General features: G+C 36.8%; 1 protein-coding gene across 1 annotated transcript in view; it reads right to left on the bottom strand.

Annotated features, from left to right (window-relative positions):
• LOC133206644 (lipoxygenase homology domain-containing protein 1-like) overlaps nucleotides 1-11,264 on the bottom strand; it is a 141,024-nt gene extending 129,760 nt beyond the window's left edge. The window contains exons 1-4 of the mRNA XM_061342777.1: nucleotides 11,063-11,264; nucleotides 9,021-9,198; nucleotides 7,065-7,196; nucleotides 1,167-1,369 (exon numbers count right to left, since the gene is read on the bottom strand). Of these exons, the coding sequence (XP_061198761.1) occupies nucleotides 1,167-1,369; nucleotides 7,065-7,196; nucleotides 9,021-9,198; nucleotides 11,063-11,128 (579 nt within the window). The 5' untranslated portion in view covers nucleotides 11,129-11,264. The remainder of the gene's footprint in view (nucleotides 1-1,166; nucleotides 1,370-7,064; nucleotides 7,197-9,020; nucleotides 9,199-11,062) is intronic.
• Between the last annotated feature and the right edge of the window lie 964 nt (nucleotides 11,265-12,228).

Here is a 12,228-nt window from a genome sequence, read left to right as displayed (position 1 = left end):
CTCAGAGGCTTTTTCTTTGTGGATTTATCTACTGCAGACTAAAGAGTGAAAAGCACTTTGGTGACATTTGCTGTTTCATGCCTGAAAGCAATAGTGTCAAGAGAGATGTAAAGAATCATAGTAGTAGCCCCAGGTGCTGAAAGATTCTGCTCTCAAAAGATCAATATCCCCAGCACACAGCCATAGTGGGTAATATCTATTTTAGAGAAGAGAAATTGGTCCATCTCTTAAGAATGTATGGATTAACACTGCAAACATGCCATTACCCAAGGTTGCTTATAAATTATTCACTAATTAGGAGAACAGGATTCCCCATGGACCATGATATATAGCTTACATGCTTTTAAAAGGAACATTACAGTTGGTTATCTTCCTGCCTATGCCCTATTCATAGAGAGTGTTATGATTAATATTATTGAGAGTAGCAATCTTGGTTTGTACCAAAATTGTATTAGAAGAGTTGATGAGTGTGGAAAAAAAATCTGAACAAAATGTGATGAATATAACTTCTGCCTCAGTTAGCTGAAGACAGGAATGTGTTACATGCATCTCAGACAGAAAGATTCAAGCAAAACAAATCTTAGCCCCTTTGGTAGTTTCCTCCCATCCTATCTAGACATAATTTCCTTACTACAAGAGAGGCGAGGTTATTCTTAGATAATAACAGAACTCTGTGTTTTCATGGCACGCTAACATGAAGGCTTTTAGTAATTCCATAAGTAAAACTTCAGGCATTTCTGTTATTTATAATATGGAGGCTGTAAGAAGGTTTTCCTTCCTAAACTGAACTAGTTCCACAGTATACATTTTATATTATGCTTGAAAAATATATACACGAAGACTTAATTAAAAAATATATAAGTCTTACATCAAACACAGTTTGTTTAGGAGTGGACAGTTTCTAAAGCTACTTTCAAAACAATTGCCTTAAAGAAATCAATTTACTCCCTCAGTTGTCCCATTTGGACTACCGTGTGAAGGACAGGGGGTTGAAAGAAAGAGTATTTCCTCTGTATGCACCAAGCTGATTTAATGCAGAATTCATAGAGATTAGATATTTATTTTATGCAGTAAACATAGGAGAAAAACATTTTTTCTTTTCGCATGACAGAATAGTCTTTGGAAAGGTACATATTAAAATAATGTTCTTAGCCTTAATTAGCTACCTGAAATTCATCCTCCTGCCTGGGAAGAAACAGCTGCTTTCTGTTGTCCTTGCCAAGAGTTATTGGTCCAGCTACTCCTCTGTCTCCATATATCCAGAGAGAGATATTTGCTTTTGTTCCTGCTTTTCCTGTCAGCATTGACACTCTCCATTCATCATCCGAAGGAAGGGGACACTCACCACCTTGGGGATTTCGCATTTCCTCTGTGAAATACAGAACATTAGTAGGAGACAAAAATCATCATGAAGCTGCCAGTTGCTGTTGTAACTTCAGCACATGAGGAGACCATAACAGAGAGAGGATTGTATTTTTTCATGGCAAGAAAGATAGTCTGAAAAGATTGATGTATGTTTCTTGTCTAGACCAAAATGTACTGATCAGTTGAGCTACAAGAATCAGCTGGAAAAGAACAAGTAGCTCTCATGTGCACTATTATCATATTATTCTTTATACGTATTCTTAGAGTAAGGATGCTGTGATGCAGAACTATGACATTTGGAAATGAGTAGAATTACTTGTTAGTACTCCTCTAATGCCTTGTGTTGGGACATTATCAGCAGAATCACATGTCTGAGAATAGAGGCAATTTTTATTTCAAATAGGAAAAAAAGAAATCATTCAGGAAATTAACTTTCTTCAAGTTAATTATTAATGAAATACTGTAAAATACTCAAAAAAAGCACAATGTAGCCTTGCCCAATTATACCTGTGCACACAGTGCCAGCATTTGGGCTAAGCATGGTTCTGTATGAATATGAGAGTAGCAGCACAGTACCACTTTATGAATAAGTTTCATGGATTTAATGGATAAGAAAATATCATTTTGGAAAACAGATATTTCACTTGATCTTCCATCTCCCTTAAGAGAAATACATATATGCACAAAGATTTCAAGAGACACATCTGCACATGAGAATTGAAAAAATAGACTCTCTTTGGATAAAGAGGTAAAGGAATTTAGTTTGAGTATTCTAAGCAATGTGGAGTTTGCAAACATCAGGTGTCTGGAGCACTACTTTTCAATAAGGTGACCACCAATCATGAAGTCCTCTCCAAAACAGGATCACAAGACCACAAGAATTTATAATCTGTTCTGGCACAAGAGGCAGATATAAACCCTACATTTGAAAAGATGAACTACCACATTATCTGTATACTGTGCCCTGCAGGGGTTCCCAAACTGCTCTCCGTGAGGTCTCTCCATGCAACTGCAGAGACTTCTTAATATGCTAACCATAGTGACTATAATCTGTACTGCAGATTAATTTTCTTTTGTATCCCCCAGCTCATCCTTCATCCATTATGCAGCTTTCTATGAACCAAGCTTTTGGAGGCCAGAAACTCCCAACACATAATGATGTTTTCTTACAATTTTGCAGAATTCATAAATAGCCACTGGTACGGATTTGTTGAAGAATTCCCACTGCATCACTATGTATGTTCCTGCTGCATTATATACCTTGCTATTAGAGCCCTTTTTTATTTGCTTGCTTAAAATACTGCACTGGGCTTCTCTGGGCTCCAGTTTTCCCCCTTCACTTATTAAACTGCCTTTACCTCAAAGCAAAATAAAAAATAAAAATAGAAAAAAATGTTAAAAAAACACCATCACTCACCTCCAGCAGAATGACACCCAGCTAGTCCCCAGGTAACAACTATTTCAGTTTTATTCCTGAGCATGACAATATATGGTATGGCGCATCTCTTTGTTCAGCTGGGGTCCATCCATCCTACCATCAGTAGGTTCCATCCTAGGCCCTTGCTGTTGTCACCCTCCCCCCAGCCTACTCACTGGGAGGGCAAAGAGAGAAACTAAGGTGGACTCAGTGCTGTGCAAGGACTGTTCAGCAACACCTAAAACAATAGTGTGTTATCAACACTGCTTTGGTCACCAGGCTAAAACACAGCACCAGAACAGACTGCTGTGAAGAAAATTAAGTCCATCCCAGCCAACGCCAAGTCTTTGAGCAACCTCGTCTAGTGGAAGGTGTCCCTGCCAGAAGAAGGGGGGTTGGAGCTAGATGAACATTAAGGTCCCTTCCAACCCAAAACATCCTATGATGCTACTAAAATAAAGCAGTACCTATCACAGAAATTTGCAAAATTTATCTATGTCTTGCTGCTAGCATTAAAATGTAAGTTTGGAGGTAAAGTGAAAAACAGTTTTGAATCCTTGAGACCTGCTTCTCAATAAAATTTTATAAGCAACAAATTCCATATCCTACTGAAACACCTCTGAAACAAATTGGGTAAACAAAGAAGGATCAATTCAATACTGAGACATGGTCTTGATCTTCCCTTTAAATTTCCTTAAATGTCACTTTTACAATAGTAAATAAATGCCTTTTCTCTTAAAAATTGGACTTAAAATTAATTACGTAGTTTCTTGGGTCGATTGTCCTATAGGTTAAATCAACACGGTAACTAAAGCACCAAACCTGAATTATGATGCACTAGCACTGAATTCAACTGATGTGGAATAACTGCACAGGGAATTGCAAAGGAATTAGGATCGAGTACCGGATTACATGACAAGAAAGGACTAAATTCTGGAGTCAGGGGAATTTCAGCCTTGGTAAAGAGTCTAAAATTAAGTTAATCAATTTTTAAGAATTCAGAACTGCAATAGTATGGCTTTTACAACAGTGCTTTTAGCAGTAGTAGTAGTATGACTTTGGAATTATCTGGATACAGTAATTTAGAAATAAGCAATAGTGTCATAAAAATCACTGGGTTTATTAGATTATTCATCATGTCTGAGAACAAGTTATTCTGAAAGAAAAAGGAAAATCCATACACTCAAAATAAAGCAAAAAGACAAATATCTTGTATTTACCTGACTAAAAACTTAATTACACTCGTCATTCAGAACTGAAGGAATGATATCAAAATAGTTACTTGGTATAATAAATATTTTTGAGAACTTGAGTATATGACATTCTGTAACTGTAGTTACCTTGCTTCTCACCTGTAACTCTGAAAGCTAGAGATTCTTCCAGCTATCTAAACCCACACCTTTCTTATACAGAGATGAATATTTTCATGAAATGCAGAGGTGTTCAAGAAGCATAAGGAATCCCAGGCTGCTCCATAGGCTTAGCACAAGATTTGCATACTCGGGCTTAAACCACACTACTAGTTTAAGCAGCTACGGCAACCTCAGGCTATTCCCTCTTGGAAACAATTACAATGCACAAACAATTCACAGGCTTGGAATGCTTTTTGCCTCATAATTTACTGGCTCTTCTTACAAATGGAAATCAGTGGCATTGATTTGCTACAGGTTAAAAATATTCCAGCCTGAAAAGAGCATTTGATGGTTACCCTGCATTAGTCATGGGAGCTTACACACTTCATGACACCATGCTGTAAATCTGTTCTGACAAAAATTCATTCTGATAGGTCTGCATGAGAATGGTGAAGTCACAGCTCTTCATGCAGTTTCATAAAAATAACTTTATTTTTTATTTACTTATCCTAAATCTAAAGCAAAAAGAAATGATCTTCTGAGACAAGATCGTTATGACTGAGTGACACTTTTGAAATGAACCATCAGAAAAACTAATCTTTAAAGCAGAAGCTTGGACACTAAAGTTGACACGTTTATTACACCTTTTTGTATCATCATTTCCAATGTAATCCAAATAGAAATAAGATCAGAATTGATTAGAATCTTCTTTACTCTTCTAAGTAAAATATATTAAATATTAATAGTAACTAACAGTATCCCAGACATACAGGAAAGGAACATGGTAGGCATAGAAATAATTTCTCAGAGATGCAATTTGTTATTTTTAAGGTTTTAGTGTCTTCTGCTTCATCTCCTTTATCCCTAGACTTTGTGGTACTCTAGCTATGAATACAGTATTTCCCTTCTCTTTTGGGGAGTGCTTTTGATCTGTCTTGAGTCTGTAAAATGGTGTCTTGCTCGCATTTTAGCTGACTTGTTTCCTATACTCATTCCATCCCATGAGCTGTTGAGTAGAAGCTGAGACCTACCATTATCCTTCTACAGTGAAAGAAATTTTTTGAGGGACAGAGAACTCACACTGCAACAGGAGAAGCCCCAGTTGCTGTGGCACAGTTTTCAGTTTAATTAATGCTAAATCAATTATTATTTGTGAAAACAACCACCAAAACACAGCTACTGGTTAGCAGACACAGACATAAAAAAGACGGCCTGGTCAGCCTACAGGTTAATCTGCTCTGAGTTTGTATTCTAAGTGTACTCAATACAATTACCCCTTTTTTGAATGTTAGCCAGGATTGAAAAAGCAAATGAGTATTTAATGATTATCAGCTTCAAATTAAGGCTCACCTATACATATAAAAAGTCAATAACCTTTAAAGTATTCTGAATTAAGATATCTTACTAAAAATTAGCATTTCATTTGAAGGGCAGAGTAACTGATATTTCTATTCACCTTGCATAAGCAGAGTCCAAATTTATGAATGTTAGAAATATTTCTTACAAAGTTCTATAGTCTCTGTGTGACCAATTTCACAGCAGATACTGCTTCTATAAAAGGATTATTTGTATCCAACACCAAAAACATCCAGCTTCTTTGAAAACAGGTTTGATGGTTTGTGTATTGTTGCCATGGGTTTCAGATACAGCATATCTCACCAATTGCTGACAACCCACAACACTTTGGGAAGGCTAATACAGTGATACAGCATGAATTCTGATAGAATAGAAACTGAAAGTGAGTAATTCGAGCTAAGAATGGAAACATTGGAAGAAACAAATAGTAATTTATAATAATAATCCACATTTATGATTTGAATTGAACTAAGAGTTCAAACAAATTTTTTTTAAGTCCTTACTGATACTTCACCTTATACCCTATGAACAAGTATGCCATATTTGATGTCTTGTTCACATTGCCAGGCTTTTCATGTACTCTTTGAAATTGCAGACTGAGGACCAAGCTTATAATCAAATCAGCAACCCACCTGAATTATTTGGTACATGAATGCCTTTGAGACTACCTCCAGCTGACTAAGCATGTCTCTCTTAGTGGAATCTCTAATATAACCTTGTCTTTAAAGCTCACTCAAAGTAACAGATATGTTTGCACCATGTGGATGTGCCTCAATATGCTGTGTGAAGCTCGATAGTCCCATTTATCCCTTCTGCTTTTCATGGCAATGTGACATGGTTCAGGCTGTGCAAACAGCATCCTTGGGTACATTGAGATAAAAGAGAGGCATGAAGTAAACATAATCATCCCCTGTCCTTAAGAGATATATTATTCTCTGTTTGACACATCTTTGGTTACTAGGAGGCCGAATACTCTTGTAAAATGTTTTGAGTTTGGAAAACATTGTCTTCTGTGATTTATGCAATTTCTGTTGCTAAAGAAGAAAGTGGTGGTTTATTCCAAAAAAACCCATCCAGTAGACTATCACTCCAGAAGCATGACCAGAACATTGTTTATCTACTCCTACCTGCTAAAACACAGGCATAAAGCTAGCATACAGTGCACCAAAACCTTCTTATTTCCCTCAGTGAATCATAAAGCAGAATATGTAAGAGAGAGCATAAATAAGAAATATTCTGTTACTTTCAGTGATCTTTGGATTGGGCTCTGTGTCATAGCAAACTGTTCATTTCCACAAAAATAGCCCTTATGATAGATGGCTAGTTACTTTAAAAAAAAGAGCAATGTGAAGTTATTCAACTCACCGATTATTGCCTTATCAGTAAACCACATTCTAATGTCCTTTTAAAAAACAATAACCAGTAATGTGTTTTATGTTGTATGTATGCATGCATAAACCAATAGTCTAGAAAAGCTATTCATTGGCCTTTCTGGGATAAGTCACTGCAAACGTGTATGGAAGACAGACATAACACAATGCTATATCACAAATACTTCATAAACTGTTGCTTACTTGAGGGTGGAAAAGTTAAAGAGCTTTGAGATACTGGCTTCTGGGCTTTTGCTAGTTGGAGCTGAGATTCACTGAAGTCTTTTTTCTCTTGATTGGGTGCTGCAGATGTTCCCATAGGCTTTTCCCGGCCAACTGAAACAATGAAATGTAAATTTTGTCACTAGCTTCAAACCATTTGCTTTTTCTTGCTTGGAAGCTTCACACGCATTCAGTGACAAGTGCTAATAACAGATCTCACAATTGTTCAACACGGTGGACATTGAAATTGTTTCTCTAAGTATTGCACAGCCAGTAGCAATAGGCTTTTATATTTAGTAGTTTGCCACAAAAAAGGTAAAAAAAAATCTGGCATTCCAATAAAGTCCTTTTACTGCTTTGAAAATCTAAGTAACTATTTAACATGGATGTATGAATAAAATGACTAGTTAAAATGCAGTTTTCCCTAAAATAAACCTCTCCACCCTCCTGGTGTTTTCTTTAAGAGTGAACACTGAAATGAAAACTGCTAGAGGCCATTTCTGATAACAAAGTACCAAACAGATAATCATGGAAAATATTAGCTCCCTTTATCTTCCTTTTACTGAGCAACAAGGATTCAGCAGAACTGGAGCCTGTAACAAAGTAATATTTAGCTTTATTTTAATGGCACCAGTAAGCCCTGCTTTGTTGAGAATTCCCATTGAAAAGGCTGCTCTTCCGAAAAGTAACAAAGAAAAATATACTTTCCTCATTTCTACAAGGACACAGTGACCGAAATATTCTTGTCACCTTGCAACAAGTAGGGACTGAATGGTAGGGGTGCTGTTACAGTGACTTTCATAATGCTTCTGTATGTCTCAGTAACAATACATATAGAACAATTAATAATATGACTGGTTGTACATTTAGATAATTTCTCTTGAAGATAAGATCAAGCTCATTCAAGACGAGCTTCTTCTGACTGTGCCTGGCAAAAACCTGACTGCCTCCTTCAATTTCAAATGTCCAGTTTACCTTTCTCATGAGATTTTTCATTTCTTGATCTCTGTAGCAATGTCCACCAGAGAAGAATACAAGTGCTTAATTCCATTGTTTTCTGCAGTTATAATCCAAGTCAGCTGGCTTTGTTTGGTAACTAATTGTCATAGAATAATAGAATAGTTAGGGTTGGAAAGGACCTTAAGATCATCAAGTTCCAACCCCCCTGCCATGGGCAGGGACAACTCCCACTAGACCAGGTTGCTCAAAGCCCTGTCCAACCTGGCCTTGAACACTGCCAGGGATGGAGCATTCACAGCTTTCTTGGGCAACGTATTCCAGTGCCTCACCATCCTTACAGTAAAGAGCTTCCTCCTTATATCCAATATAAATTTCCCCTGTATAAGTTTGAACTCATTACCCCCTGTCCTAAAACTACAGTCCCTGATGAAGAGTCCCTCCCCAGCATCCTTATAGGCCCCCTTCAGATAGTGGAAGGCTGTTATGAGGTCTCTACGCAGCCTTCTCTTCTCCAGGTTGAATCTGGAGAATTGTCCAATGAATTAATATTTTCATTCTTCCTCAGGAGAAGAGATCAGCACACAATCCAGTTGCCATGATCCAGAGTGTGCTGAGAGCTAATTTCTGAGTCCTACTTAGTTGACTAGAACAAGTCAGCTCCCTAGTGAGGAAGATTTTGGACCTCAATAGCTCTCAAATCTGACTATGGGACAGAAGAATCACTTAATGAATATACTAGTAAAAAAAAAAAATTATTTCTTCCGCATCATTTATTGTTATAAAAAGAGAGAAAAGTAGATAAATTAGCTAAGTATGCAGGAGAAATTGTGTGCATACAGTAAGTTTTTCAGCTCTAAAGTTACCAAAAGAAAATAAGTAAAATGGTTTCAATTTCGCTTTTACAATTTTGCTTTGATTTTTTTCAGTTAGAAATACTAATCACTAAGGCAAACTGTACAATATTAAGAAATCACATACATTTGATGACCTGTGGGTAGAAAAAAATGTTCCTCTCTCCAGTGTTAATGACTGGCTTAGTCTGGCCATCTGGCAGGAGACCAACATATATCCCTTTATGTTGCACTGATTCTAGACTTACAGATCCAGTTTCCAAATTCTTCTCAATTCTAAAGTGACAGTATTCATCACCTGTGCCCTAAGAAATTGAAAACAAAACATGAATTTAACAACTGAACTGATGGAGCAAGGCAAGTGGATGTTTTTTTAGGAATTAAATATTACTATTTTCTAATAACATTTCAGGTTAATTTTAGGTTCTTCACAACATGCTGCACTAATATACACACAAAGACATACCTGCGCCTTATTCCTGTTTATTCCTTTGTGACCAGAAAGATTGATCATATAATTTGAGTGAGTGAAAGACCACATATGAAAGCATTTTAATTTATGTTAGGATTTAGGCAAAGTCTAGGATATATTCAAAGGATTACCACACTTAAACAACTTTCAGATGATTAGGGAATGTGAAAATGCCTAATTTGGAAATCCAAGTATATTGATATACAAATTGGTAAATAGCACAATTTGCTAATGCTACCGATATAACATCTGTTAAATATGCTTTTGTTCTTTTCATGAACTGCAACTCTTAACATTTTTTCCTCCATTTCATAACACTTACAAGATCAATCTCAAAGCCTTTACACAATCAAAGCCGCAGTAGACCTCTACACCATGCCACCTTTTAATAGCAATAAATTAGCCTGTCTGTTGATTTTAAAGCACACAGGACCACACACAAATGTAGCAGCCACAGTAATATGGCTGAGACATCAAAGACTACCTAGCTTTCAGAATATCCTTCTGGCCAGTACCAAATACAGACTATAAAAATCCTAGTATAACGTGTCTCAGAGAAGAGCACTCACTCTCATATTATACTTTTAACCTCAAAATACACAAACTGCTAAAGAAAAACATTCAAGTTGTACGTTAAATACTCCTTTCAATCCAGACCTCCTGGTGAAGGCACTGCTAAAAAATTAAGCCTATATTCAAAATATGGTACAAATACCTTAATCTCTGATCGAACTATATTGGAGTCAATGACAAAGCTCTAATGGACCTCACATCTGAATTCTTACATAGCTCTACTTCATACTCACATGTTGAAACTCCCAAATAAAAATTATGTGAGAATGTGAGATATTTTAACTTGGATGAACAGACTCAAACTGCAAGTCAGTGTAATACACAATTGCTTACCTCTTAATGACTCTTTAGTGGGGTTTATCATCAATTTATTTAGATTCAATACTACTTTAAGCCCCTGAACATATTTGTGTTCTCACATATTCAAAACTATAATATCAGTTCATAGCAGCAAACAGTTATAGGATTAGTAAACATTGAGTCTAATGAGCAAATACGATGCCTCACTCTTCTTTTTGCTCTCAAATATGAATCTGCAATAGTTAAACTGCTAGCAGATAGAGAATATTATACGCCCCAAAATCAGAATATTTCAACCATCCACCAGGCTGAGTTTAGTTATTACTAAATATGCAGAATACTGGTGAAGTATTTGAAGAATAAACTGTATGTGGTTGCCTGATGAATTAAAAAAAAAAACAAAACAAAACAGCTTCTTCATTTCAGACAAAACACTCATTTGTAAAAGCTGGGACACCAACATTGATGCAACAGTTTCCAAACTCACACCAGTTTAACTGGGTGTTTAACAAAAATCAAATTAACAGAACAGAGTCTTGACAGAGTCATCAACTCTCTCGCAACACATGAATTTTAACTACATCCACATTCTGAGTAAACATCTAATCTGATCTTTACAGTCAACTGTCAAATAGACATGACAGCATCTCTCGCTGTATCTTTCTATTTTTATTTGGGCAAATGAAGTAAAAGATCTGAAAATTTTTAAATCTGAATTATGTTTTATCCAATTTTTATCCAAGCAAGTAAAAAAAGATTCTCTCCTATCACTGACAAGTTACGCAAACTGTCTCCACAGAGAAATACAAACAAGAAATGCTTACTGTTCCATTACACTGGTCATCTTTGATCTTCAGATACATCCTTGGGTTTCTCACACTTTCAAACATGCAGAGTCCAGAGCCAATTTTATGCACCTTCCAGTAGGATTCTGGCTGCTGCTGACCTGCTCCACTGCAGCTCCCATCAGGTCTAAGGGACAGAGCCTGGCAGAGACTTGTGTTAAGCAGAATGATGGCACCATGGTGAAACACACCCTGCAGATCAGAGACAAGAAGTCCTTCTTCAATAGCACAGTTTTTCTCCATATTAAGCTTTGATACTGATAGTGTTCACACTATCTCAAGCACCTATTCATGCATAAAACATAGTGAGCCCCAAGTAAACCAAGAATGTCTTCAGTCTTTAAGTATTTGCTGCTTTCTGTGCACACATCAACCTAAAAAGTAGAAAATCTTCCCTACTCCACAGCTTCCCTACTTTTTATAGTTCAGCAGCGCAAGTACAACATCCAGAGCACACAGTCAAATTAAGGAGCTTATCTCTTTTTCCTTTTTCTCTTTTTAGGTAATTAACCATGCAGCTCTCCTGTATGTACCTACCGTCCTACTTTTCCAAGCTTTACTACAGAGCTGAGACACACATCTCGTTGCGTTATAGCCCATCCCAGTTGGTATACCACCTGCAGTATTGGCATCTCTCCTCCCAGGAGGGCAGGAAAGGGAAACTTGGCTAGTGCCGCCTACCTGTTAAACTGTAGTTTAGCTCCACCTGGTGGAAAAGGATCACTCTTATAGCTCGCAATCCGCCGACATTTGATAAGAAATCTTCTTTATAACAGTAAACTTTAGAAGAGCCTCTGTAATTTGTCTCTGCCCCTCTTACCTTGACATGCACAACAAATTCTTTGGAAAGTCCAGCATATCCTGTTGTTTCATCAGGTACTTCGCCATGAAGATTGAAAGTGATGGTGTGACCTGGGTTCCTGGCTGACTCAAGAATAGCACAACCATTCGGTTGAAGATGAACACAGAGCTCACAGCATGCTTTGTCTTTGCTCTAGCATAGTCAAAGTGGAACTAATCAGTTATATGAACTATATGGCAAAATCCAAAACAGAGTATCACAATACAGGTTCTGAATTGTTTGAGTTTCCACAATACTGACAGTCAAGTATAAAAACATCTTTATATTTTTCAGATTGGCAGTC

This window comes from Neopsephotus bourkii, unplaced genomic scaffold, assembly GCF_033783945.1.
Source record: "Neopsephotus bourkii isolate Nb327-2 ecotype Australia unplaced genomic scaffold, CSIRO-AGI_Nbou_v1 NB_1820, whole genome shotgun sequence".
Lineage (NCBI taxonomy): Eukaryota > Metazoa > Chordata > Aves > Psittaciformes > Psittacidae > Neopsephotus > Neopsephotus bourkii.
Note: the sequence above shows the minus strand (reverse complement) of the source record. Positions and strands in the feature narration are given on the sequence as shown.